General features: G+C 33.6%; 3 protein-coding genes and 1 long non-coding RNA gene across 4 annotated transcripts; 3 read left to right on the top strand and 1 right to left on the bottom strand.

Moving 5' to 3' along the window:
• The first annotated feature begins 3,525 nt into the window (after positions 1-3,525).
• On the top strand, positions 3,526-6,888 carry LOC115708109 (probable U3 small nucleolar RNA-associated protein 11). Its single transcript, XM_030636302.2, has 9 exons — positions 3,526-3,734; positions 4,607-4,685; positions 4,787-4,877; positions 4,988-5,079; positions 5,192-5,285; positions 5,420-5,499; positions 6,132-6,215; positions 6,375-6,474; positions 6,569-6,888. The coding sequence occupies exons 2-9, from the start codon at positions 4,630-4,632 to the stop codon at positions 6,659-6,661; spliced, it is 690 nt and encodes a 229-aa protein (XP_030492162.1). The 5' UTR covers positions 3,526-3,734; positions 4,607-4,629; the 3' UTR covers positions 6,662-6,888.
• Positions 6,889-7,341: 453 nt separating this feature from the next.
• Positions 7,342-9,368, top strand: LOC133033603 (uncharacterized). Its single transcript, XR_009685749.1, has 3 exons — positions 7,342-7,916; positions 8,526-8,590; positions 9,117-9,368. It is a non-coding gene; the product is annotated as an uncharacterized LOC133033603 (long non-coding RNA).
• Positions 9,369-10,548: 1,180 nt separating this feature from the next.
• On the top strand, positions 10,549-13,999 carry LOC115707040 (probable protein arginine N-methyltransferase 3). The gene is made up of 7 exons (XM_030634862.2): positions 10,549-11,021; positions 11,190-11,726; positions 11,825-11,922; positions 12,545-12,623; positions 12,710-12,970; positions 13,062-13,229; positions 13,356-13,999. The coding sequence occupies exons 1-7, from the start codon at positions 10,707-10,709 to the stop codon at positions 13,812-13,814; spliced, it is 1,917 nt and encodes a 638-aa protein (XP_030490722.2). The 5' UTR covers positions 10,549-10,706; the 3' UTR covers positions 13,815-13,999.
• A 963-nt stretch (positions 14,000-14,962) lies between these two features.
• LOC115705540 (retinoblastoma-related protein) lies at positions 14,963-21,246 on the bottom strand. The gene is made up of 18 exons (XM_030632895.2): positions 21,032-21,246; positions 20,800-20,907; positions 20,495-20,637; positions 20,294-20,390; positions 20,116-20,162; positions 19,636-19,870; positions 19,417-19,483; positions 19,146-19,325; positions 18,871-19,061; positions 17,876-18,752; positions 17,612-17,771; positions 17,423-17,495; positions 16,806-16,982; positions 16,599-16,718; positions 16,374-16,518; positions 16,151-16,263; positions 15,610-15,725; positions 14,963-15,526 (listed from the first exon to the last, which is right to left on the bottom strand). The coding sequence occupies exons 1-18, from the start codon at positions 21,122-21,124 to the stop codon at positions 15,373-15,375; spliced, it is 3,096 nt and encodes a 1,031-aa protein (XP_030488755.2). The 5' UTR covers positions 21,125-21,246; the 3' UTR covers positions 14,963-15,372.
• Between the last annotated feature and the right edge of the window lie 6,048 nt (positions 21,247-27,294).

The following is a 27,294-nucleotide window of genomic DNA, read 5'->3' on the forward strand; positions in this document are numbered from 1 at the left end:
CCACTTTTAAAAAATTTTGACTCACTCCTTTGATTCAGCTCTTTCGAATTCAAGGTTGATTGCACATCATCGATTGTGATCGATTCTCTTCCATACAACATTGTATCTTTAAAGTGTACATAAAACTTTGGTAAAGAACTGAGCAACCACAAGGCTAGATCTTTGTCTTCAATAGTGACACCAATATTTTCAAGATCGAGAATCAACTTGTTAAACTCATCAATTTGTTCTCCAACAGATTTGTCTTCTGTCATCTTAAATGAATACAGGGCATGTTTCAAATATAATCTATTCACTAATGATTTAGCCATATACAAACTTTCAAGTTTTAGCCACACACCTGCGATTGCATCTTCTTTAGCAACCTTTCTCATAATCTTATTTCCAAGATTCAAAATGATCACACTATGAGCCTTTGTAGGAGTCTTTTTCTTGTCTTTTTCAGATATTAAATCAGGAAGAGACTTCGTATTTTGCAGCAACCATGATTACAAACCAAGCTTTGATACCAATTTATTGTGCAAAACAGAAATAATCAATGACTTATGATTTAGTTTACAGTATCAACAAACACGCAACGCAATCAAGAAATAATATACCAAGACATTTCAAGATTCAAGTAATGAATTAAGCAATAAACCAGAAAAGAATAACACCAGGTTTAACGAGTTCGAGCCATGTACAATGCTTTACATCTCGATCGGAACAACAACAACCATATCTTTATTGATATTAGTGTTTACAAGGTTACAAGAATCCTCATAAACTCTCAGAAATTACGAGAACAAGTTTATCTCTCTAGTTTAGACTCTCTCTCTTAACCTTACATTATCACGATTTTCAATCAAACAAATCTGGTCTAATTCTCACATAGGTTATAAAAATTTACAACTATTTATAGATTTGCATTATTGCCTAAAATATATCCTAAATCACCGTGACACATTTACACCACCTTAAATGATCTAGCTCATCACTAGCAATAATAATCCACGCTAACTTAAAAAACACACTTTCAATTCGAACAATCTGGAAGCTTTATAAAACAAGCCTTTCGGATACGTACATAGCTTCCTTCCCGGATAGATCTTCAAGACTGACAATAAGTTGTCTGGGAATGTATTTCCGGATTAATAACAAGCTATCCAAGAGAGACATTCCATACACGGTACAAGCTTATCTAGAAGTACCTTAAGAATTCCATAAGACCTTCTGCACAGTGCTTTTCGGATTCACACTAAGCTTCTGATATCGCTCTTTCGGATTAACGACTTCTATCTTAGATGACAAAACTTATAGCCATAACCAACAAATACAAATTTTTTTTTTTTTGAAATGATAATACAAATATTATTAAAACTAACAAAATGTAGTATAAAAAATGAAGAATAAATCTTAAGAAAATAATTTAATTTGATTTTTTTTTGTTGATAATAATAATAATAATAATAATAATAATAATAATAATAATAATAATAATAATAATAATAATAATAATAATAATAATAATATGAGAAATATCAAAAGGTATTATTGGTGTCTAGCACCTTCCTTAGTGTCATACCGCTATTAGTGTAATTAAGTAGCGGGTCTCATATAACTTAAGAAAATAACTTTTAGAAAATATCGCTAACCAATCGTAAGGTACCACATATGAAAGGTATTAGGCACCACTAATACGCAATAACAATGCTCTAAGGGATGAGTTTATATATTTTTGTTAGGTCAAGTCTCAAATATAATAAAGAAAAATTTTATTTGCACCTCAAAAATTTTTAAAGACACTCTATTTTAATAATTTTTATTTTATATTAAATTTACATCTTTAATTGTACTAAGTTTTTTTTAACTTTTTTCTTCTGATTTATATTCTTAAAAAAATATACCTATCAAATAAAAATAAAGTATATTTAAATATTATGACAAAAAAATTACAATAAAAAATTGTATAATTTTTTTTAAAAAAAAACATATATATATGAGTTAGAAAAAATTATGAAAATAAAATCATATTAAAATTAATATAAAATAATATAAAGAAAAAATTTAAAAGAATTATTAAGAGTAATTTATAAAAATTATTTAAGTTTGTATTTTTGTTAATAATAGAGTGTATTTATAATAAGGGTAGTTATATTTACACCCCTAATATTATTAAGTACACCCCAACATTTTATATACATTCTTAACCTTGTGTAAAATGACAAAAATAGACATTTTAAAATTAAATAAAATTAATTTTTAAGGAATTTATATTAAATCAATTATTTCTAATAAATACACCTCATTTACTTTTTTTTTTCTTTTTTGAACGAGACCCTATTTCCTTAGTTAAATTGAGTAATTTTAAATCCTAAAAGAAAAATAAATAGTAACACAGTATAGAAAAGATTATTTATCCAAAAGAAATTAGAAATTACATATAGAAAAATAAATAACAACACATATGAAAGTTTCATTGTATGAATCATTTACAAAGTGGGATTGTATATAAATAGAGTATTCACTTTCTTTGTATTACTTCAAAAAAAAAATTTATATTGCTGTCTGCACATATATATATATGGAAAATTTTATAATGCACACCTTTAAAATGGATATATTGATGCACCCCTATTTGTTTTAGTATCCGAAATAATTTTTTAATCAAATTTTTTCTCATGGTCATGTACATTATAGTTATTTAAGACATTCTGCAAAATTTTAAGAAATTTGAAAAAGTTTAACATGTCGAAAATTATGTTTAAACAGTGTGTTGTACGCGTGACTATTTTATTTTATACGCGTGTAAAATAGACTGTTTGAACATTGTTTTCTATATTGTAAATTATTCCGAATTTTTCAAAATTTTGTAAGACATCTTAAATAGTTATAACGTACATGAATATAAAAAAAAAATTAGACTAAAAAATTTTTCTGGATGCCGAAATAAGTTAAGGGTCCACCAGTACATCCCTTTTAAGGGGATGCATTGTAGAATCACCCTATATATATATATAACTTTCTTTTTTATTGTGCCAAAAATAATAAAAATAGTACTGTTTCATGGTATCAAAACATGATTCTTTGAAATACCTCATCCTATTTTTTCTATTATTGTAAATGAACTTTGATTTATAATAATAGTGAAAATTTCTCAAAAAAAAAAACACGATTCTTTGAGTTTTTAAATAATTAAAGATCATTCATCACACAAAAAAATAAATCAGCGATTATATATAGAAAAATCAAAATGGTGATTACCTTTCTTTCAAAAAAAAAATTGCGGTTACCTTATAAAAAAAATCCTTTGAGTAGTAACATATAGAGATTAAAAGGGAGGTTAGAGATTTTCCAATTAAAGATTAAAAGAAGAAGATGGTCTCTATAAAAAAATATGGGGTGCACTTCTCCATTTAAACAAGACCTACTTTTGTAATAAAAATGGGGTGCTTTTATAAAAAATAACAATTTTAAAAATAAAGAGGGGGTAAACTTAGATATGGGGTGTACTTATATATTTTTGGGGTGCAAATATAATTACCCTTATAATAAAACTCCCCACTAAAATGGTGTATTACATATTTGCCCTTTTTCTTTCGTCAATCAAAAATAGAACAATCAAAACCCCTTTCTTTGTTTCGCTCAAACCACAAACCTCAACTCCGCTCATCTCATCGCCGTCCGTACACCGCCGCCGCTCGACCCCTCACCACCGCCCGACCCTGCAACTCCTTCTTTTGTCTCGGCTCAAGGTAATTTGTTCTTTCCCCAAATCAACACGAAGAAGAATGTTTCTTTATATCCGGGAATTTGATGTATGTGTTGTTATAGTTTTGAATAAAGCTAATTGGTTTTAGGTTAAGTTTGATATATAATTTTACTGTTGTTCATGTGAAATTTAAACATCAGTGCATGGCTTTATTTTCTAAAGACTTTGTTTTTTTAGCATTGTGTAAAGTTTGTTTTTTTAGTACAAGTTAACTTTGATGCAGTGTATGATTGGTTCCTTTCCGTTGTATCGCCTTGGAGTCATTTGGCTTTAATTCAATATGGTTTCTAGTGTTTCTGGTTTTCTTAAATTGGGCTGGAAAAGAAGTGATGATGAATATAAATTGAAGTATTGATATGCTGTAACATGATCTTTTCTTAATTATTGGAGAACACTCAAGCTTGTGGTTGGAGATCTTCTAGTGCTGTTTTTTTACGTTTTTTGAGTGTTTTACAAGTATAGATAGGGGTTGTGGTCTAGCTCACTCCTATCTGTTAGGTTCTCTCTTCACTCTCAAGAACTAGCAGTATGGTTTCTTTCTCTATTAGTAATTAGCTGTGGAATCCAAAACATTTTGTATATATGGTGATTGAAATCAAGCTTTTGGTTGGAGATTTTCTACTGCTGTTTTTTTACATTTTTTGAGTGTTTCACAAGTATAGATAGGGGTTTTGGTCTAGTTCACCCCTATCTGTTAGGTTCTCTCTTCACTCTCAAGAACTAGCAGTATGATTTCTTTCTCTATTAGTAATTTGGCTTTGGAATCCAAAACATTTTGTATATATGGTGATTGAAATTATTGACCAATTGTTTTTATTACCCTTCGAATCAACATTTTTTATGTTCTGTTTTCAGTGATACACTTAGTAACTAACAAAATGTCATCCCTGAGGAATGCCATTAGCAGACGGGCACATAAAGAACGAGCTCAACCGTAAGTCATTACATAATTATCTTATTGTGTACTTTCTAAATAAACAATGCCAATTTTTTGTAATTTTTTTCATATTAAGGTCTATGTGTGTTGTTTGTCAGACAAGCAAGGAAAAAATTTGGATTTTTGGAAAAACACAAGGACTATGTTGAGCGTGCAAAAGTATTCCACAAAAAGGAGGAGACTTTACGGGTAAACACTAGGATAAATTTTGTGTATTCAAATATTTAGTTTTTTGGTTTCTGCTGGTAATACTAATGGGCCTTGTTTATTCTAATATTATGTATTTGTTTATTTCTCAGAGACTTAAAGAGAAAGCTTCCTTCAGGAATCCTGATGAATTTTACTTTAAGATGATCAACACTCGAACTGTTGGCGGTGTCCATAAATTAGAGTAAGTTATATTTGTTTTGTTGTTTGTTATTTTCTCTATGTCAATGTATATTCTTACCTTTAACTTTAGTACATTAATTTACTGAAAGTGTTTTTTTTGGGGGGTAATGCAGGAGTGAGGCAAACAAATACACTCCGGAAGAGCTTATGCTCATGAAGAGCCAAGATATAGGATACATACTTCAGAAAGTTCAGAGTGAGAAAAAAGTAATAATTGAGTAATGATGTATTTGGTGTGATTAGGTTTATCAGAAAAAGAGACAAAAGTAATAATTGTCTTTATCGTCCTAGTTTTATAAAAAAAAAATTGCTGTAGATTGATTGTGCTTTGTTTGTTGCAGAAAATCGAAAAGCTGAATGCTGTTCTACACTCTATTGATAACGAACCATCAAATAGAAAAGTTTACTACGCTGAAGACAGGTTAGATCTCCTACCTCTCAAATAGTTTTTTTTTTTTGGGGAAGAAAGAACTCTCTTCTTTTACTAACGATAGATTAGTTGGTAGTCTTTGAGTATTTAAAAAAAAAAAAAAAACCTCAAACCACTATTTACTGGGAAATTTTAACAAAGTGAACATTTTAGAAGTCTTTCGCTGGTGCAAATCTCATTAGCTTAAAAATTTGTTTCTTGGTGTCAATCTCATTAACAAAGTTTACATTCTACTAATAATAGACCATCAAATAGAAAAGTTCACTACACTTTTCAGATTGTTTTTTTGGGAAAAGAGCACTTGTTTCCTTTACCAACTATAGATTAGTTGGTTGTTAGTGAGTTCTTCTTTGTACCAAGTTTAACTCAAACCTCTTTTTACTGGGAAACTTGGAATACTATTAACAAAGTGAACATCTTACAAATCTTTCACTGGTGCCAATCTCATTGACTTATAGTTTATTTCTTGGTGTTTCATGTGTTTGTTGTTTACAATTTCAAATTATCAACTATTTTTATTTTGTGATCACATTCAGACACTCATACAATCTTTTCATGGTCATTTTTCTTTTGTGGATGAACTAATATATCTCGGCTGAAATTCTTTTTATCATTTCTTGTAGGGAGGAGGCTAAAGATATCCAGTCACGTTCTTCAAAGCCTAGAATACCCTTAGCGTCTGAGGACATTCCTGAGCGTATTAAAAGGTATAACCATTGTAGAACAGAATTTTTATATTTGTCAGTGTGCACATTGTGAAATCTGACTAAACTCACTATTTAGATTCTTAATTAGTTCTTACCTATTATTCTCCAAACATCACCTATTATTTTCATGTCTCATGCTATTTTATCTTTCATGGACAGGAAAACAGCAGCTTCCTACAGAGAACTAGAAGCAAGAAAGAAAAGGGTCAATGAGTTGGAGAAAATCTACATGGATATGTCAATGCAGCAGGAATTGCAGGTAATGACATACAAAAACTTTTCCATGTTTTTCTTTCTCTATATGAAACTAAATTAGAGTTTCTAGAAATAAACCATTCTTTATAAACTTGTAGAAAAAGGGTCGGAAGCGCAAACTACGCGAGGATGAGATTGTCACGCCAACATCCAAACCGGTTTTCAAATGGAGGGCAGAGCGGAAGCGTTGAAAAGAATAGTGAGACAGTGTGGTTGGATTGGATCAAAACAATTTTGTTTATATAAAACAAGTTTGCTTCTACATTTTAGGCATGCCAATTTTCAAAGACATCTACTTTGGGAAAACTAGGCTCTAGTTAATCCAGATTATTGTATAACGGTTATCTCTTTATTTATATAACAATTTTGTATGGTGTATTACCAACTATGATTATTAGTCAAAATTTTGATTTATGAACTCTTCCTTTATAAATTTGCAAATAAATTTTAAAATTAATTAATTAACTTTATTTTTTTTTTATCTTTCATATTTTTTTCTTTCTTCTTCTTCCCGATCACTTCAGCCCAACATGTCTAGTCCCGATTTGTTCTACTGAAACTCTCCAATTTCCATTAAGAATAGGGGCGACTCTAAAAACAAAAAAACAAAAAATTGTCTGAGTAAACCTTACTCCAGAAAATTCGATGTCAAGAATTGGCCACCAAAACTCACTACTCACCACTACCCATATCTCTCTTTCTATACTGCATACTACATCCATATCTCTCGGTTTTTTAGAAATATAAAGTAAAAAAAAAGTTTTATCTTTCTCTAAGATCCTAATTTCTATCACGATCATATCTCTTCTTTTTTCTTTTACTTAAATTAATTTTTTGGGATAGTGAGATAATGGGATAGGACGAGGAAGAAGGTAGAGATGAAGGGATGGTACTAGTCTGCAGTAAGTGTTGTGATTATGTGTTTTCAAGTAGAAATTAGGGCTTATTGTCAGAAATAGGTATATAAAAATAATTTCTCAATTATAGAGATATATTTGAATTCTAAGTAATTATATATGTTATATATAAAATTTTATGTTTTTCATGTTTTGTGCCCAGTGATAGTGGAGTGCAACGGTTTGGTCATTAGAGTCACTTAAATACTGTTGAGTATCTTAGAATTAGCGAGGTAAGATAATTTGACATTTGGAATATTGGGATGTCACGTGGTTATGATTTTAGACTATTTTATCCCTAAGTTATTAGAATACTTCTTAGTGAAGTAAATGGCAAATCAGTCTTTTGGCCTTTAATTGATTTTGTTGGGAGATAGTGGATTTTTTGTAGTAACCTTTAGATTATTTTAGGATAAGCTTTGCTGAATAAAATAAAAGCTTTATTATTGATAAATATCAGTCTAAAAGAAAAAGCCAACTTCTCCATTTTGAGACCATAAGTCAAGGAGTATTCAATGTATGATTCAAGGATTGTGATAGCCAAGCTAAGGTAAGCTTTTAAACTCATATTTTCTTTGATTTTTTAAGTGTAAAAGTTAGGTTTGAGCATGCTGTTTTGAGAATTAGTTTTTGTAGTGTTTGGGATGTTTGAGGGTTGATTTCTAATGTTGTTTGAAGATGTTTGGAGCTAGTTCCTCTAGTTTTGGTGAGAGTTTGGTGTTGGTTAGTTAAGTTTGAGTTTATGAGCTCAAACTTAGCTCATTAATGGCAAAACTCAATTCAGAGGCTTTTTGGGTTTTGTTGTGGTTGAAATATGTTTATTGGACTCAAATTAGGTGTTTTGGAGAGTTTCACGAAATTTGGGGTAGAATTGAGATTGGAATCAAATTTTGGGTGTTTTTTTTGTAGAAAAATGGTCCATTGTTTTTCCAGAAATGGTGAACCGTTTTCCAAGACAGAACCCCATAAAATAGTTCACCGTTTGGGGTTTCGATTCACTAGATTTTTTAAATTTTAGTGTTTAGTTTTTCATGTTTTATCGATATTTCAGGTATTGCCACAGTATTTATCAATAAGAATTTTTTTAGTTTTAAGTCTAAGTCCTCAAAAAAGTGAGTTAGCGGGTCACTTATCAGTTTTACGTAAATTTGTGACTTAGGGCCTTAAATCGTCGAGCAACAGTTTCCATTCAGAGTTACCAGTATACTTTCATTCAGAATCAAGGTAAGATTAGTATAAATAGATGCATATATGTATACATATTTAGCATGCATGTTTAGCATCCATTCAGAGTTACCAGTACACTTTCATTCAGAATCAAGGTAAGATTAGTATAAATAGATGCATATATGTATACATATTTAGCATGCATGTTTAGTTGCCATCAGATTAGCATATCAGGATATTGGTGAACTGTGCATAGAGTTGCACTGAGATATCAATAGATATATGCTAGGTGAAGTAGTAGCCATCGGATTAGCATTTCAGGATATTGGTGAAGTGTACATAGAGTTGCACTGAGATATCAATAAATATATACTAGGCTTTCAGAAAGTATGAACTAATTGCTACCACATCAGTACGACTAGAGTACTGAGTATAGGCTAAATTCGTGGTTAGTCATACTTTAATCAAGAACGTTCATGACCTAGTTTCAGACCTATAGGTAGGTGTATGGGTGCCTGGTTATACGTCAGTTACATGTTTATGTTTTATACTTTTGACTCACAATTATTATTTGCATGTGCAGATAAGAGCCGGAATTAAATCAGAATGAGTCTAGAGCTGGATGAAGATTGTACATATCAAGAAAATTAGACTTGGAGTGTTCGGGTCTTCGCAACAAGTTAGACTCATTTTTTAATAGTCGCTAGGCAACAACTTTGTAATAAATATATTTTGAAAGCAGTTGTGAAACTTTTAACGGGATCGGGATCCCAAAACTATGTAAATTATGTTTAATTATTAAAGTTTAAGTTTATTTAAGAAAGTTTTAATTAAATACGTTTTTTCGATAAAAACTTTTATTAGTAAAGGAACGCACAATAATTAAGAAAGCACTGTAACGTGCCTAAATTAGTAGGGGATTACAGTAAGTCTCCACTAGCAAGAAGGGTGGGTGGAAAATTGTAGAAGTTTGTAAAAATTTTTATTTTTTTTATATATAAATTTTTTTTATCTTTAATAAAAAAAAAGTTATTAAAATCTTAATCATTTCTTTATGATGTGGACAAATAAAATTTTGACATGTGGAAATTTTAAGAACTACAAATGTAATAGTTAAATTATGTACCTACAGACTAACGAGAATCTTGAGCGTGAGGCTATAACTATAATTTTTTGAGATAAAGGACTTATTTACATCAAAGTGAACTTTTTGAGAATTTATGTTGCTTCGACACGTGACATTTTGAGAGCAACTAACGAATTTGTTAAAATGAAGACCAACGGACTTATAAAAATCTCGAGTTTAGATACTATTATTGCTATTTTTTGAGATTGAAAACTTATCGGTATTAAAGTGAACTTTTGTCATAATTTTTTCTTAATAAAATAATAATTATAACATGACATGTCATTCATGATACAATATCATGATAGATTTTCATGATCATTTTTCTTTTATTTTATACGTGAAATAAAATTTTTAAACTTTTTATATTAGAAAAGAAAAGAGTTATTTGTAGCGAAATCCTTTTATGTTTTATTTTTTTACACTTATCTTTTTTTTTGTGGCAAAATTTTTTATGTTCATTTTTCTTTGCAAATTTGAGGTGTCAGTTGGATATCACTGTTAGATACCAACTAAATTATTATTGTATTGTCTTTAAAGATTTACTTCCAGAATTTAAAGTGGGGGCATTTTTTTTTTTTTTGTAAAAACATAAAAAGAAAAAAAAACAATGCTCTTCATAGAAATTAAACCATTAACCTCTACCCTATATGTAATCTAGTTTAACTATTATCCTAAAGTTAATATTATGCCTATAAATATAATGATTTTATTACAAATATGTGTCGTACCTAATTAAATTATATATACATTTTTTTCTAATTTTTTTTCGAGAGGCAACTGCGGCGTCCGCCCCTGGGTGTACACAATAGTCATTTAACGGAAATATTCAACTCATGCTTCAAATTTACAAAAAAAAAAATAATAATAATAATAATAATAAACTTAAGGTAGTTTAGATATATATTTTTTTTGGCTAAGAAAAAACTTAGTTAAGTGTGTCTAAGTAAATATATGTATTGAGATTTGATTTGAGAATTATTATTACATGTTGTTGGTTGTTAGGGTTTTGCTTAGGGTTTAACAGAACACCATTTTCGGTTAGTAATGGCGAACGATGAAGAAACACTCCGACCCAAACGGATTGAAGAAGACGACCACGATGATGAATACGAAGACCAAGAAGAAGAAGAAGATGATGACCTCCATGGCTGGGATGACTGGAGAGAAGACGACCAAGACCAAGACGAAACAGAAGACTCTGCCTTTCTCTGTCTCTTCTGCGATTCCACTTACACTGATACCCAAGCCTTGTTCCATCACTGCATTTCCACTCACCATTTTGATTTTCAGAGCATTAGGAAAACTCTTACTTTGGATTTCTATGCTTCTTTCAAGCTCATTAACTATGTCCGTTCCCAGGTACAATACACTCTCACTCCCATTTTCCTTCAATTGGGTTTCTTTGATATTGAACTTGAGATTGAATGGTTGACCAAAATGGTGACTTCTTGAACAAACTTACAATTTTCAGTGAATTGAGCTAGGATTGTGAAGTACTTGTATTTATTTATTATTTTGAATTACCAGGTTTCCCAAAAGAGATGTTGGAGTTGTGGACTGAATTTTCAGTCTAAGGAAGATCTTTGGAATCATTTACATGAAGCAGTCAGTCTTGATGACATTAAACCTCTTTTGGAGAATGATCAATACCTAAAACCTTTTTTGCAAGATGATTCACTCTTGTACAGTTTTAATGAAGATGAGGAAGCTGTAGATGATGGTGATGATGTTGTTGTTGTTGATATCGCCGAGAAAGAGGAACTTATGACCAATCTGAGGAGGTTTAAAGATATTTGCATTGATAGTGAGATTCAGGATACATATGACCAATGTGGGAAAGAACATGTTGACTCTATTTCGGGTAGCCATTTGAATGTGGGCAGTTCTTCTGGAAAGAGTGCTGTGAATGGGTCTACTTTAAGGGAACCCGAAAGACATACTAATGATAAAGCTTTAAGAGCTTATTTTCCAAATCGTGATCTGAAGGATGTGAAGATTGTCAATGCGGATTATTTTGGGTCGTATAGCTCATTTGGAATCCACAGAGAGATGCTTAGTGATAAGGCATGGGTTTTTGGATAACTAAGATTTGATTTTTAACTTTTTAAATGCAAGTTGTGTGTCTGTATATAGAATTACTAAGACTCTTTTTTGTTGTTCAGGTAAGAACGGATGCTTATAGGAAAGCTATCGTGGACAATCCATCTCTCCTGAATGGTGCAGTTGTGATAGATGTTGGTTGCGGAACTGGCATACTTAGGTAAGATGGCTGGCCTGGCTTGCTCTGCCTGTGTATTTATCATTAGATGTGTTTATGTGTAGATATGGGTTCTTCCTATTGGAAAAATTTGACCTTTACTTTGTCCAATGATGATGTCCTAAACACTGGTTTAATTTTTCTTGTAATTACATATTTGCTCTAAGGAGCTTATGTCTTGATTAAGAAAACACTAAAGTTCTCAACTCTGATATGGTTTTGTATTATACTACTCTCATTGGTCCTCGAGTTTTCTTTTCTGAAGCTGGTTGTCGTGTAGTTATCTGTTTCAGATCAATTTAAAGAGATAAGCCAAAGTTACCCCTTCTTTTAAGTTTTAGAGCTGTATTTGGTTACCCCATATGTTTATTTGAGCAAATCAAGTTGAGACATTTCCCCCTTGGTCACTGTATCATCATTAACGCTATCATAGTTTGTCGTTCGTTTAGCTTTCTAATGTGGAATTTTGTACTGGGTGCTTTTTGGAGTTTCATCTAGTACTGATTTAAATCAGCATTTATATTTGATATTCCACTTCTTACCATGAAGATCATTTTTGTTTTATTTGTATTATGTCTCTCTCTATGTGTCTGTGTGTTTGGATCTAATCTTTTTCCGCCTTTAGTTTATTTTCAGCTCAAGCCAAGGCATCTAGGGTTATCGCAGTTGAAGCAAGTGAGAAGATGGCTGCTGTTGCTACTCAAGTAAAGTTTTTCAATACTATTGTTGTTAAACCTCTTGATTTTAAGAGTTGGGTGTCGAATGCTTCTCAGATTTTTTTTAATTGCAGATAGCAAAAGAAAATGGTCATTTGCGGATTAAGAAACCAACTGATGGTACTAGCCAATCCACTGGAGTAGTAGAAATTGTTCAATGTATGGTTGAGGAACTTGACAAAAAAACATCAATTGAACCCCATAGTGTTGATGTATTATTAAGTGAATGGATGGGATATTGTCTACTCTATGAGTCCATGCTTAGTTCTGTGCTTTATGCACGGGATAAGTGGTTAAAACCTGGAGGTGCAATACTTCCTGACACAGCAACCATTGTGAGTTTCTTCTATATGTTTCCTTGTTTGTTCGGATTAAATTTTATCCCAACAACTGTTGCTAATTGTCGCCTTTCTATTTTTCCTTTAGATTGTTGCTGGCTTTGGAAAAGGTGGCACTAGTATACCTTTTTGGGAAAATGTATATGGTTTCAACATGTCTTGTGTAGGCAAAGAACTTGTTGAAGGTGCTGCTCAAATGCCGATCGTTGATGTTATTGAAGGAGATGATTTAGTAACAAATGCTGCAGTTCTTAAGGTTAGTGCTTATTTGATATTTAAGATATTAGTTCTTTTCCACGTTATGTGGTAGGGTTTTTGTTACGATTCGGTATTAAACATCTTGTACTCCTTTCTTGATTTGGTTTATATTTTTCCCATTCAGACATTCGACTTGGTGACGATGAAACCAGATGAAGTGGATTTTACAGCCAGTGTTGAGTTAGAACCAAATTTGTGCAGTACAGAAACCAATTCACTTGATTTTGCATCCAAAACAACGTGGTGTTACGGTGCTCTTTTGTGGTTTGAGACTGGTTTTACAAGCAGATTCTGCAAAGAAATGCCAGCCAATCTGTCCACTTCTCCTTACACCCCAAAAACACATTGGTCACAGACAATCCTAACATTCCGCGAACCAATTGCCATTTCATCAGGTAAATCTAACTTGGACAAATCGGCAGAGATTGGTAGTGATGGCTGTCCTGCTGTAAAGATCAGTCTACGTATAAGCATTGCCCGTGCATCACAGCATCGCAGCATCGACATTTCCATGGAAACTGTCGGAGTGGGCCCTGATGGTCGAAAACGTAGCTGGCCGGTGCAACTTTTTAATATGTCATGATCTGATTCTTTCAAAGGCAGCAGCTACTTTTCAGGTCTGTTGGTGCTGTTCGATTTTGGTCGAGGCCTTCTGCTTCATCTTGTTGTTGTTTCAACCATTTTTCCTTTCCTATAAAAGTTTTTGAAGTGAATTGGTGCAAAATGTTGTGAATTATCATCAAAACTACAAAAGCAAAGTTTCACTAATCGTTATTTCGGCCAAGGGACATAGGGAATCCATATTGGGATATGAATATATTTTTATTCCTAAATTAAGTTTGAAAACAAAATAAAACCAAACAGAATTGAATAATAATATTATGAATGTGAACTTATAATAATAATAATAATTACTTTCTAAGGAAAACGATATATGATTTTCAATTATTAGAGAAAATTAAATAAAACATTTTGTTTTATGGTGCAACACTTTTTACACTCTTTTGTTAGTGTATGACACTCATTTAATAAGAGTGGCAATATTAACTTCAAAATGATGCACGATAGTATTATATTTATATTAGTTCAAAAATAAATACTAAAAATAAATTAATTAATATTGTATAATAAAGTTTAAGCAGAAAAACAGTCACAACAAATATTTGTTATTTATTTTCGATACTTTAAAACATTTATTTTGAAAATTTAAAAAATTATAACATATATAATTATTAAAAAAAAAATAGATTAAAAATCTCTCTTAAATTAAAAAAAAAATTGTATTACAAATTTTATTAATTTTGTGGCCAAGTCACCTCTCCTCCTAAATAAGAAAAAGAGTAATAATATCTCCACACCTTTTACACCAAAATTATTAGACATACTTATATGGCACTGCTTTTTAAATTAGTAGAACCCATCTCAAATCAATATTAAATATATTTATAATATATAAAGAATAAATAAAAAATTATAGCAATATTTCCCCTTTTATGGGTGCATTGGGTGACCATTACAAAATAACCCTTCACCTTTCTTTAATTAACAAATTCCACCAACAATAATAGAATAATGATAAATATATAATAGAGTAATGATAGACATTTTTAACAACTCGTATAAATGCACTATCTACAATTTAATATTATATAATCTCCACTTAAAATACCCATAATTGATATTGTGATTTAGTATTACTCTGAAATAATAAAACAAAATAACACAATTAAATACAAGCAATCATAAAATCCATTCCTGAATGGTCAGTTAACGTGTTACACCAACCTACAAAACACTCTTAAGTAAATTTCTAAACACTCTTTCTAGCTGAAAAAGAAAAACTCTAATTTCAACTCAACAATTTTTATTGAATGAGTAGAGATTAGGCTACAATTTCCAAGTTTGGCACCTAATTACTAACAAATAACATACATCAGTAGCACATGATGGAAAGAAGAGGGGCGCGTAGGGGCGGGTGGCGGCCTTTCTACAATAACTTACCGCTCATCATACATTACCCCGTGTCACGAAAGCTTTACTTTACTATAATAAAAGATACATAGGGGAGGTTAAGATTAACATGAGATTAGAATTTACATACAGCAAAAGTAAAAGTAAAAAAAGGTTGGGAAGCTGTCGAATTAGAAATCAGGTTGCTCGGTTTTCAACGGTGGTGCGCCTGATGAGGATGCTGAACTCCCGTTTTGAAGGTACAAGCTGTTGGCTACCATTGAATCGCTGACCAGGCCAGCATCAACATCATCGAAATTGAGAATGCCCCTGATCTTTCGATTACTGGATACCATAGGAAAATATTAACTACTGAACTCGAACAAATGAGAACACCCTCACAACATATAGAAGAGCTCAGACATTACCCATTTAATCGATTGTTGATGGCAGTCAAATCTTTGGAAGGGCTTTGATATGCATGAGTGCTTTCTCCAACACAAGCGTAGTAACTTTTTGAGCTATGTGAGATTAGAGCATCCATCTGTTTTAATGATCACAAGTGTACCCAAAGTTATGAATTCATTATTTAAAGAGCATATATTTATCTATATTTTTCGAAGCTATTCTTTTTATACATGTCTACAAATGGTGATCAATAGAACCCCAAAGAAGAAACATGCATAAGTATCAATCATAGCATTAAAATATGTTATGCAACTAGGTATACATACTAGCAAATATCATGATTGAACATGCCCAAAGTACTATTAAAAAGTACTTATTAACAATGAAATACATATGAGCTTCATACCAACCACTAACAAGGGATAAGAGGATGTGAAAATTTAATCAAATTTCAACCAGTTCTTTTCCATTTTTATGACTCTTGAGTTTGGTAAAGCATGCAATATTAAGTAATTCAAAAACTAAGAAACAGGCATATCTGAATAATATTTAAACATATACCTTAGAAGACCGCAATGGTGAAACATATACATTATGTGATGCAGACACTTTCTTTGGGGACATATCAGGGAGACTCGGGAATGGAGACACCTTAGGAGATTCAGGACATTGAGCTGATTTACCACAACAATGATCTTATCAGGGATGGGTATTCAAAGAATGGCAATGCATCTTGACAAAAGTACACTGACAAGGCATACAGACCAAAATCACAAACACATACCTTCGTTGTTATTATTAACCTCAGGAGCTCTGTTGGCTTTTGTGTTTGCCGCGGCAGGACCAAGCTCAACCAGTAGAGGTTTTACAGCAGGAATGAAAGTTCCATTGTAAAACGTAATTATATCAACATGGTCTTGAGCAGATCTCTGCAATCCAGCCATGCATTTGAAAGATTAGATAAAGCTTAAAACTGGAGAGCTAAGAGAATTTAGATTGGGCAACATACCCCATTGCAGCGTGTTGCTGGACAATCAACAAAAACACTCCGAAGAACTTGGGGTTTACATTGTGGTTGTTTCCTATAGTTGTAAATTATTTCTTTAAAGGTGAGCTTCAGCTGAGAAATCTGCAAGCCAGAACATTTGACGGGTAAACATAATATAACAATATGACTATATATTCACAAAGGTTTTGGTTTACTAAAATAATTCACCTTTGCAACTCCGTAGAAACAACAGAGGATTATCTGGTCAATATGGCGGTTGAAAAAGAGAGATGTCCGCTGACTGAGTATTTGTTGGAAGAGACAGTAGACATTCTCCCTAATCTGCTGAGATAGTTGAAGCCTTTCAACCATACCACTGATTCTGACAGCAGCCAACTTATTTATCTATATGATACAAGATATAAATAAGGCTGTTAATGTAAGTCAGAACTAAAAAGAGGAACTACAGCGCAAAATTGATTCCTAAGGTTGCTTAAAGGTAATTCAGGTATGACACCACAACAATAAATCCCAAAGAAAAAAGCATAAAAAACAAAATAGCGCTTACATTAGAAAGTAGATTTTTGCCTTTAATAATTAAGATCTAAAGTTGTCAAATGTCAACCACGTCATAATCATGAAAAACCTCCAACAACCTTTTCACCATTTAATGTTTGTTTTTGAGTACCCACTTGTTTGATATATCATTGTAAGAAAAACCACACCACCACCACCACCACCACCAACAACAACAACAACAAAAGCACAGCAACAGCAATAATAATAATAATCTCCTAGATTCTTGAGTCGGTGGAATGGAAGTAGTCTTTGGACTGGGATAATACCTTGCTGAAGAAAACATTTATTCCGGTCTCTGCACATGTTTCACCTCCACCACCTGGATTTGGCCGTGTTGGACTGTTCAACAAAAACCACAAAATAATATCAACTCAGGAAACATTTGGAAGAAGAAAGTATGTAAAAGGAAACTGAAAATAAATTATATTTTTTCTTCCTAGGGTTGAACTTGGTACCTTGCAAACGCAGATTGCAAAGGAGGAGGAAGCTTTGATTTGAGGTTATTTAAAGCTAGAAAACGATCTTTTACTGGTGATGTAAATGTATTCCTTTCGACTAGTACACTTCGATAATCCGTGGACAATCTCTTTGGAGATCTCATATCACCATTCTTACCTGAAAAATACTAGTTACTTTCGATACATCTAATGATTTTTTGTAAGTGAATACGGTCATGCACCACCATTTAGTGCACCAAGGAATCTAGTTTGGATGTCTACCTGGTGAAGTCTCATGCTTCTGTAAAGGTATGGGAGGAACTGCTCCAGACGAGAAGTTTATATGCACAGCAATTGCATCCAAAGATGGCATTGGTTCTGCTAATAAACAAAGGCGATTTATTTCTGCAGAGAGGGCAGGTCTTGCAACTGTCAAAGAATTGTACATTGAGGAGCCCTTTTCCCATACCAAACTCTCCAAAAGTCGTTCTTCCAAGGAATTTAAATGTCTTCTCAATTCTCTTGGGAGAGATTCTTCGTGCCGAATGAAACTCTCTATCACCTTGCTAAGATCAAAAGCTGTAATACCAGTCCTCTCCAGCACTGCAGGAAACAGCATTGTAACAGTCTTATGTGTAGCAAGAACTAATTCTGCCGAGCAGGCAAGCATGCATCTATGAAACCTCTCATTGGTTAATAAAGAGGTTAAATTAGTTGCATGCAGTATTTGAGCCTCTGCTCTACACATTGCTTCCAAAACCCTGTAATATAGTTTAAGTGCTTCTAATCTTCGTTGTTCTGCCCAAATTTTGTCAATAAGATTGGGAGTTTGTAGATTTCCCGTCACACATCGATCTCCTAGTGCACTGCTAGGAAATATGGCTTCAAGTATTATGTGTGCCCTACGTACCACATCACTAGTAACATCTTTATCACATGATACCAGGAAGCGTTCCAGCTCTGGTGAGGGTTTTGCTGGTAGTGGAGAAATGACAGTCCGAAGCCACTTGGCCGTTGTCATTGCAGTACTCACTGGCGTAGCAGCTATCTTTGAACTACTACCTCCAAGAGTGCGGTTAGAGTGAGATGCAGGAGAACGATGCGGAGAGAGTGGACTTGTAATTGTCTTTGTTGGAGATGACATTAAATCAAATTTCCTCTACATAGAACAAGAGAAGAGCCACACCAAATCAATTTACCTCGAGAATAGAGAGTAAAAAAAGCACCACTAATATTTATGCATAACTTGAAAGATGCTACTTGATGTGGGAACAAACCTTAACACCAGACATAGTCATAGAACCTGCAGATAGGCACCCTGAACCAAGAACGCTGTCATCCTCATTAACAAATACCCTCTCATCCAGTCCACACTTATTCCAGATAGCATCAGTATAATCCTTTTCTAAAATATCCAAATTTGATGATAGTGATGCATCCATCAGATCATCAAAATAGGTCAAACCATCTGCATTAACGAGGAACATTCAACAAATTTCAATAAATGGCATAACAAAACATATTCTATGTATCACAAAGATTTCAACTGAACCTGGAATGATGTTCTTCAGCGTTTCACTTTTACTTTCAGATGCCAAACAAGGCTTCTTCCCCAAAATTTTAGTTATCAAAGTATTGGCCTCTTCCATTCTCCTTTTTAATTCATCTTCTGAGGCATTATGAATGTTGCTGAGTGACGCAAGCAAATCAACCCCTTTCTTTTCCTTTTTAACTGAACAAGGATCAATGGAATTAGCATCACATTTTAATAGAAAATACAATGATAATCTTACACAACTTCTAAAAACCCAAAAGATTATGACCTAGTTTTGAAAAGTCATGGATGTCAAAATTCCTGAAGCGAACAGGGACATGAATAACTAGTACGGCCTGAAAAATGAAGAACGAGAAAGAAAAAAACATCAAGCAATAAGACTTAACAATACATGTTGTATGAAATACATAGCCTAGCATCCTCACGTTAATATGATAAAATTGATCAAGTAAAGAAAGAACGAAGAAAAAAAAGCTGCATGACTGACCAATATAGCAATCAAACAGTTGGTGCAAGTCACCAGGTCTACAAAGCGGCTGAGCACATGCGAGCGAAAAGCCAAGAACATCAACCATCCAAAACGATGGTACTCTGACAGATAACCAGTGTGATTGCCAACAGTTGATTGCTTATCCATATTTGCATCGCTTGCCGTTGTTAACTGATTTTCCATATTTGCACCGCTAGTAATAAACAGTTCCAGGTATGCTCGCTTATAGAACCTTTCAGAGTTAAGAAGAAAAAAAAATCAGATATTTAATTATTTGGGCAAGAGTAGGAAGGGCACATTGAGAAACAAAAGTTTACATATAAACAAAATCAATTGTTAGGAAATATGATCTCCACATAATTCAACAGAAGAGTTATATTTACATTTTACAGCATATGACTGACCATACAGCTTTCAAGGAAGATTCATGAACATTTAGTTAGACAAAGAAAGACTACAGAGAAGCAAAATACTCACTTGCTTAAAACGTTCAAAAACACAAAATTGGTCTGCAACTCCTTGGCCTAATAAGATCAAATAATGTACAAACAATAAATGAGCAAAAGCATATAGAGATATAAACTGCATAAAAGATTATAATAGAGAATGATACCGCCTTAATGAAGCGTAAACATAAACCTGTACCAAGTCATACCTCAAGTCTGTTTTCCCAATCCGCGCCATAAACATCAGTCATGACTGGTCCAGCTTTATCAACAAACTGAGGAAGCTCTTTGAAAAAATCGACAATGCTGGTAAGCCAACAAAAACGATTATACAATTCAAAACCCCGCAACAAACAACCAAAAGTTTAAACAAAACAAAAAGACCCTCATCAACATCAACATCAACATACTTAAGCTTCGCAGCTCTCAAAATCTGCCATAACGTAACCCCACCATCCTCAGAGCCACGTTTCACTTCACTTTCATCCTTATTACTTAGCCTCTTCACCGAGAACAAAATAAAGGAAAACCAGTAGCGTTCTGCTTCTTCAGGCTATGCCCCCAAAAATTAAAAAATAAAAATAAATAATTATTAAAAAAAAAAGTTTCTACATTTAGTCAACAATGAGAGAGAAATCTCCCGCCATATTTCAACATCACAAATTAATCACAACAAATCACACTATCAAAACAAAAAAAAATCCACAAATTCTACCGTTCCACCGCCAATTGCAGAAGCGTTCGTCTGTACTAGATCCTTAGTTTCTTCAAAAAGTTTCATGGCTTCATTAAAAGCAGTCGCATCCAAAGCAAACCCATTATTCTGCGTTCACAAAAAAGAGACATAAAAACCCTAAATTGAAACGAGTACGAAAGTGAAAAGAATTAAAATAAGAAAAAAAGTAGCCGTAGCAATAGTACGAGAAAAATCGAATTAAGAAAAAGACCTTGCAGAAATCATCGAAGCGAGAACGGGCAGCACTAGCATTGGCATTGGCAGTGGGATTGGGATTGGAATTGGAAGGTTTGGAATCGGCCATGGAAGAGGTGAGAAGTTTTGAAATCGGAATTGAAACCCTAGAAAAGGTGCATATTATCGGGGAAATTACAACGGCTGATCTGGTAGTGATAGTACAACTCGATGATGATGATGATGGAAAAAGAAGAAAAGGAGGGAAACACTAAGGAAAAGGGGGGAAACATCCCCATCATCTAATGGGCCCAATCATAATGGGCCTTGTTTGTATAAAGCCCAATATCATTTTTCCACAAATATTTTTCGAAAATACCTCGTATTCATTTAAAAAATTTATAGATTCATACATCATTAACGTGTGACCTACTAAACTACTCATTTGTTTATTTTTTAATAAATATTAAAATTATAGACTTACTATTCTCTTTGGTATCTCTTTATTTTATTTTACTCTTGAAACGGCTAATTATTTTTAGACTTCAAATTTAGATTTTTTTTTAATATTATGGAGGAGATTTAAGTGTGAAACTACTAAGTTATGCTATGACGACTCAAATTTAGAATATTAAATACTATATTATGGAAACAAAATTAGTATATATTGTTTACGAAACCTTTCAAAAAAAAAATAAAATTAACTATAGTTTCATGAAATTTGTTAAATAAATTATATGTATTTGGTTTGTAGAAATTATTTAAGGTTGATGAAATTTTTACAAAATAAAAATTTTAGGAAAATTCTACAATACACCCTCTTAAAATGGATATATTGATGCACCCCTATCTATTTAGCATCCGAAATAATTTTTTAGTTAAATTTTTTCTCATTGTCATAAACGTTATAGTTTTTTAAGACATCCTGCAAAATTTTAAGTAATTTGAAAAAGTTTAACATGTCGAAAATTATGTTCAAACAGTGTTTTGCACGCGTGACTATTTTATTTTATACGCGTGTAAAATAAATTGTTTAAACATTATTTTTTATATTGTAAATTATTCCGAATTTTTCAAAATTTTGTAGGATATCTTAAATAGCTATAACGTACATAAATATGAAAAAAAAAATTAGACTAAAAAATTTTTTTAGATGCCGAAACAAGTTAAGGGTGCACCAGTACATCCCTTTTAAGGGGGTGCATTGTAGAATCATCCAAAATTTTATTTACATAACACAAATTTATCAATATATCAACTAACAAAAAAGAAAATAATTACCAATACATCTCAATTCCTTTTTTTCTTGAGGGAAGATTATCATTCAAACAGGAAAAAACAAGTCTTAAAAAGGTGAGATGTGTTGCCTAAAATTTTTCCAAAAATAGGTGAGTTCAAGAGCAAGTTAGGTGGCAATGGGACCCACATTATGAGACGTGTCATCTTTAATCACTTCTGGAGTTTGTTATTCTGCAATAATTACAAAGGATTGATCATCTCCGAGAGGGTTTACCTAGATGACGGGTGGTTCTTGTCTTTTCCTCTCCGTGAGTGAATTCGACTTAAAGAAGATATGGAAGGACAGACGGAGTATAGCACACTGCTCGAGGTTAAGTCACTATATACGTATCTAAAGACGTGCTCAAGTGTGTAACTCATAATTCACTAATTTCACAATGCCACATACATTAATTGATGGCTGCATAATGAGCTATCAAATCACAAGCAAGAGATAAGTCAGATCTTACCAAACACCTATAAGAAGCCTAAGCAAATCATAAAACAATGTCCTACGATCAAATTTGAGAAATCGTGCGAAGCATGACTCATACAATCACGACAATGGTAGCCTTTTACCACCATTATGAGCATATAAATACCCCAATGATGTATAGAATAGGGGATTTTTCAGAACTCTCTGTAAGAAAAGGCGCTCATTAATAATAGTGGCTCGTGGACTAAGGCTCATTAATGCCTTAACCACGTAAAAAATTATCTTATCTAATACTCATTAATTACTTCAAACAACTTTAATTAACAATTGTTGAAAATCTCGGTCAATATTTTGAAGCTTTCATTGAGAGTTGTAGGAAGCTTACCATAAGAGGAAGTCGTAAAAAGCCTCGTGGTATAATGGTGTTAATAAGAAAAACTTCACATCCACAATAACCTAACGACCCAAAAGGTCCATAAGAAGAAGCGGCTTCTTGGGTGGATGTTGAAGGAAATGAGAGACCAGTGATAAAGAGTGTACATACCAAGAGGAGTACAAAAGAGTATGATGAAAACAACTATACAAAATTAGTTGAGTTAAGGCAAAAATCTGCTAACCATGAGGCTGAATTGGCAAAACAAAATAAGAGAATGCAAGAAATATTGATTGTCATAAAAAGGAAATGAAAAATGTAAGCATTCATATAAATCCAATTGCAGTCCCGTATGTACAAGAGAAGACAGGGGAAAGAGCTTCTCAGCCTGCGATAGGCTAAAAGCATAAGGATAGGGAACCTAGTCCCATCAGTTACCCTCGAGAAAGACCTCCCCCAAAGGGGAACCCTACGACCATACATGAAAAAGAACAAAACGGCATGGGATACACTGAAAGTTCATTTTTATCTCCCAAAAGGGAAATGTCTACAGGGGTAGGTTTTCCAAGGGGAAAACTGGCCCCCAGGACCGTGAAGCTTAGAGGAGTGTGTCCGTGCACCAAGAACCAGAGGAAAAGAAGGGCTTCGCCTAGAAAGACCCCCTGGTCGACTTGCGACAAAAGCTCAATGCCAAACACGATTCCTCAAAGTGCGTCTTGACCAAAAAAAAGAAAGTTGTTCTAGCCTCTGGGAGTATCCTAAACGAAGGATTTTTGGTAGAACTTGATATCCTTTAGAAGGACATAGCAAGGGTCTCTCAGAGACAAAAGGAAGATGACTCGTAGTTTGATTGTGAAGACTGGGAGCCTTGTGTCAGAAATGTCCTTGAGGCTAAACTCTCGAAAAACTTCAAAATGTCTAAAATGACTTTATATACAGGTGACATGGATCAAAGTGCTTACTTGTATAGATTTAACAGAGTTATGAGGGTTAGCAACGACGCTAAATGCTTATGTTTCCCACTAACATTGAGAGGATTTACAGAAGAATAGTTCAAGAAGTTAGATCCCGAATACATGGATTGTTGGAATAAGTTGTAGATTAATTTTAGAAGACAGTTCGTTGCAGCCAGAAAGATAAATCTCGAAGTTAGTGCCTTGAGTAACATTAAACAACTACCTTTGGAAACTTTGAAGAATTTCATCAAGAGGTTCAAAGAGGAGGCTTCCTAAACAAAGAAAGTAGATGATGAACAACAATTAGCATCGTTACAAGTTGGTATCTAGACGGGAACTACCTTCTGGAATGAACTACAACAAGAAGGTGTGGCTAGCCTTCAGTATTTTCAGAAAACAGCTCAAAAGTACATCAACTTTAAAGAGGCCCAAATAAAAGCTTTGGGAGGATATTACCCTATTGGAGGCCCCAGGTATGCTCCCAGAGTGCAATTCCATAGAACCACACTTCTTGTTGCTCCTTAAATAAGTGGGATGCCTAGTGTACGCCTGAGTACTCGTAAAATCTTGTCGTGGCACCAGCTCAATTTGACTACGGATTGCCAGGTGGTGGCCCCATTCCCAGAGCATGCATGCAGCATCCTATTCAATTTGCTTCACTTGCGACAAGTGCAGCTGCAACTCTTAAAGTGTCCTAAAGCAAAAGGTAATCTAAAGGAAGTACCCAGAGTGAGAACAAAAAGCTAAAGAGAGGCTCTAGATACATTCCTCAGTATACTCAGTATACTGATTTGGTAGACACACAAGAACGTGTGTATTTGGCTACTAGATAGAATGTTCATTATCAGAGGCTGCCTCCTTTATTTTGAGACAGTTCTTGGAAAGATCCCAACAAAAGATGCGAGTATCATAATGATATTGGACATGCAACCAATGAACGAAAAAATTTACAAGACAAAATCGAGAGTTGATTGATACATCTAGGCCATTTGTACGAGTGGATAAGAAACCATTTGCCACACATGAGAGAATGACAAGTCGAAGCCCAAGCACCACCCAGAGGAGTAGTGTAGACTCCATATGTGTAGGTTCCTTCGGGAGCACTCCCACTGAACTAAGGAGCTCTTCTCGAACAATTTCCTAGGCCACCGGGAGAGTGGCTATGATCTCCGAAGGCCCTCATATAGGGAGTTCGACTCGTAATGAGTTAAAATGCTATGCCGAACCCCTGGATCATGATGAAGAGGTATGGGAAGTAGGCCAATTGCCGACACAAAGACCTCGCCTCATTGACCAACCTCTAATGTTCACTGAAGAAGATGCCCAGACGGTGCATTTTCCACACCATGACCCGTTGGTGATTGAGCCTCCCATTGCAAATAAGATAGTTGCTCGAATCTTGGTAGACAAGAGGAGTTCAGTGAATATTCTGTTCAAAGAAGCTTTTCTTGCCACCGGCCTCGCGGACCAAGACTCGCCTCCGAGTGGTTCTCAGCTCATGAGATTCAATGGGAATTCCCTTATTCCCATGGGAAAAATAAGGCTCCCAATGACTTTGTGTCCTGACACTCCTTAGAGCACATTCAAATATTGTACCTTCGTTGTGGCGGATTGTCCAACAACTTATAACACTATAATGGGACGTCCGACTTTGGTGGATTTCAAAGTTATAACCTCAATTAGGCACTTGTGCCTTAAATTTCCCACCCACTCCACAGGAGTGGGGACTGTTTGAGGAAACCAAGGAGAGGCAAGAAAGTGTTATAGTGTGGCCACCAAACAAGCTGTCTTAATGGTCCAACAAACTGAAAAAAGAAACCCAGTGGGGGTTACAGGATGAGCTGGATCCCTGAATAAGAGTCGAAACCACACTTGAACCTACAGAGGAAGTGGAAGAAATCCAAATTTGCGAGCATGATCTAAAAAAAGTGATCCACGTTGGGAAAAGCATTGGCCCCAACGAAATAAGTGAAATAGTGGAAACCATCAAAGAGTCGACAAATGTCTTTGCGTGGACTCACAGGGACATGACTGACATCAGTCCAAACGTAATTACCCATGTTCTAAACGTTGACAAGAATATGCCAGATGTGCAGCAGAAAAGACGTTCCCTTGATCCAATTATATCAAAAGCTTTAAATAGACAAGATGTTTTCAAATATCTTCATCTAGGATGTCTATTACTCGGAGTGGTTAGCTAATGTGGTACTAGCACCAAAGCCTAACAGCACATGACAAGTGTGCATTGATTTTACAGACTTGAACAAAGCCTATCCTAAAGATTACCTCCCTCTTCTCCAAATTGACCAAACGGTTGATGCCACATCCGCCTATAAATTGTTTTGCTTCATGGATGTTTACTCTGGTTATCACCAGATTAAGAAGCATGTAGCTGACCGATAATGTACTAGTTTCCGAACAGACAAGAGAGTGTATTGTTACCTAATTATGTCCTTTAGACTGAAGAATATAGGAGCAACTTACCAACAATCAGGTAACCAAATGTTTAGAAATTGTTAAGCAATAAGACTCAATACCAATGCTCAAAATAAAAAAAATAAAAATATTGTGTCTTTTAGGGTGCGTTTGGAAGTAACTGTGTAATTACTAGATAGGGTAATTACTAGGGTGGTAATTACATAGTGTAGTAATTACACTATATTTTAAAATGCAAGGTATGTTTGGATATGAGGTGGTAATTACATATGAATTCATAATATCTTATTTGGCAAAATAGTTAGTAATTACATGGAAAAAATAACAATTCTCATGGGGGGCCATGAGAATTGGAGAGTGTAATTGGAACTCCTCAATTACTTCCAATTACATAGTTACAGTGTAATTACATGGTCAGATAAACATGACAAATTGTGTAATTACCTCCAATTACACATAAATTCAATTACATTGTGACTTTCCAAACGCACCATTAATGATTTAGCATATTTTATTTTAAAAATAAATGGATGAGGAATATATATTTAAATAAAGGATATTCTAACTATTCTATTGGTGTAATAGAATCTTTCTAAATTAATAACACAAGTTTCTCCAAAGGGAAAAAAAAGAAGCTTTTGTTTGCCTTGAAATTGAATAGAAGCAAACAAAACGTGTCACCCATCGACATGAATCTGATAAATCACGTGTCCACTTCACACACATAAAAAAAGAATTCTCCTTTTTCTCTTTCTAGGTCTAAGTTTTCTCAAAATGTTGGACTCAAAAAGACCAAACTACCCATGTGGTTATCCACTCAG

Source organism: Cannabis sativa, chromosome 1, assembly GCF_029168945.1.
Source record: "Cannabis sativa cultivar Pink pepper isolate KNU-18-1 chromosome 1, ASM2916894v1, whole genome shotgun sequence".
Classification (NCBI taxonomy): domain Eukaryota; kingdom Viridiplantae; phylum Streptophyta; class Magnoliopsida; order Rosales; family Cannabaceae; genus Cannabis; species Cannabis sativa.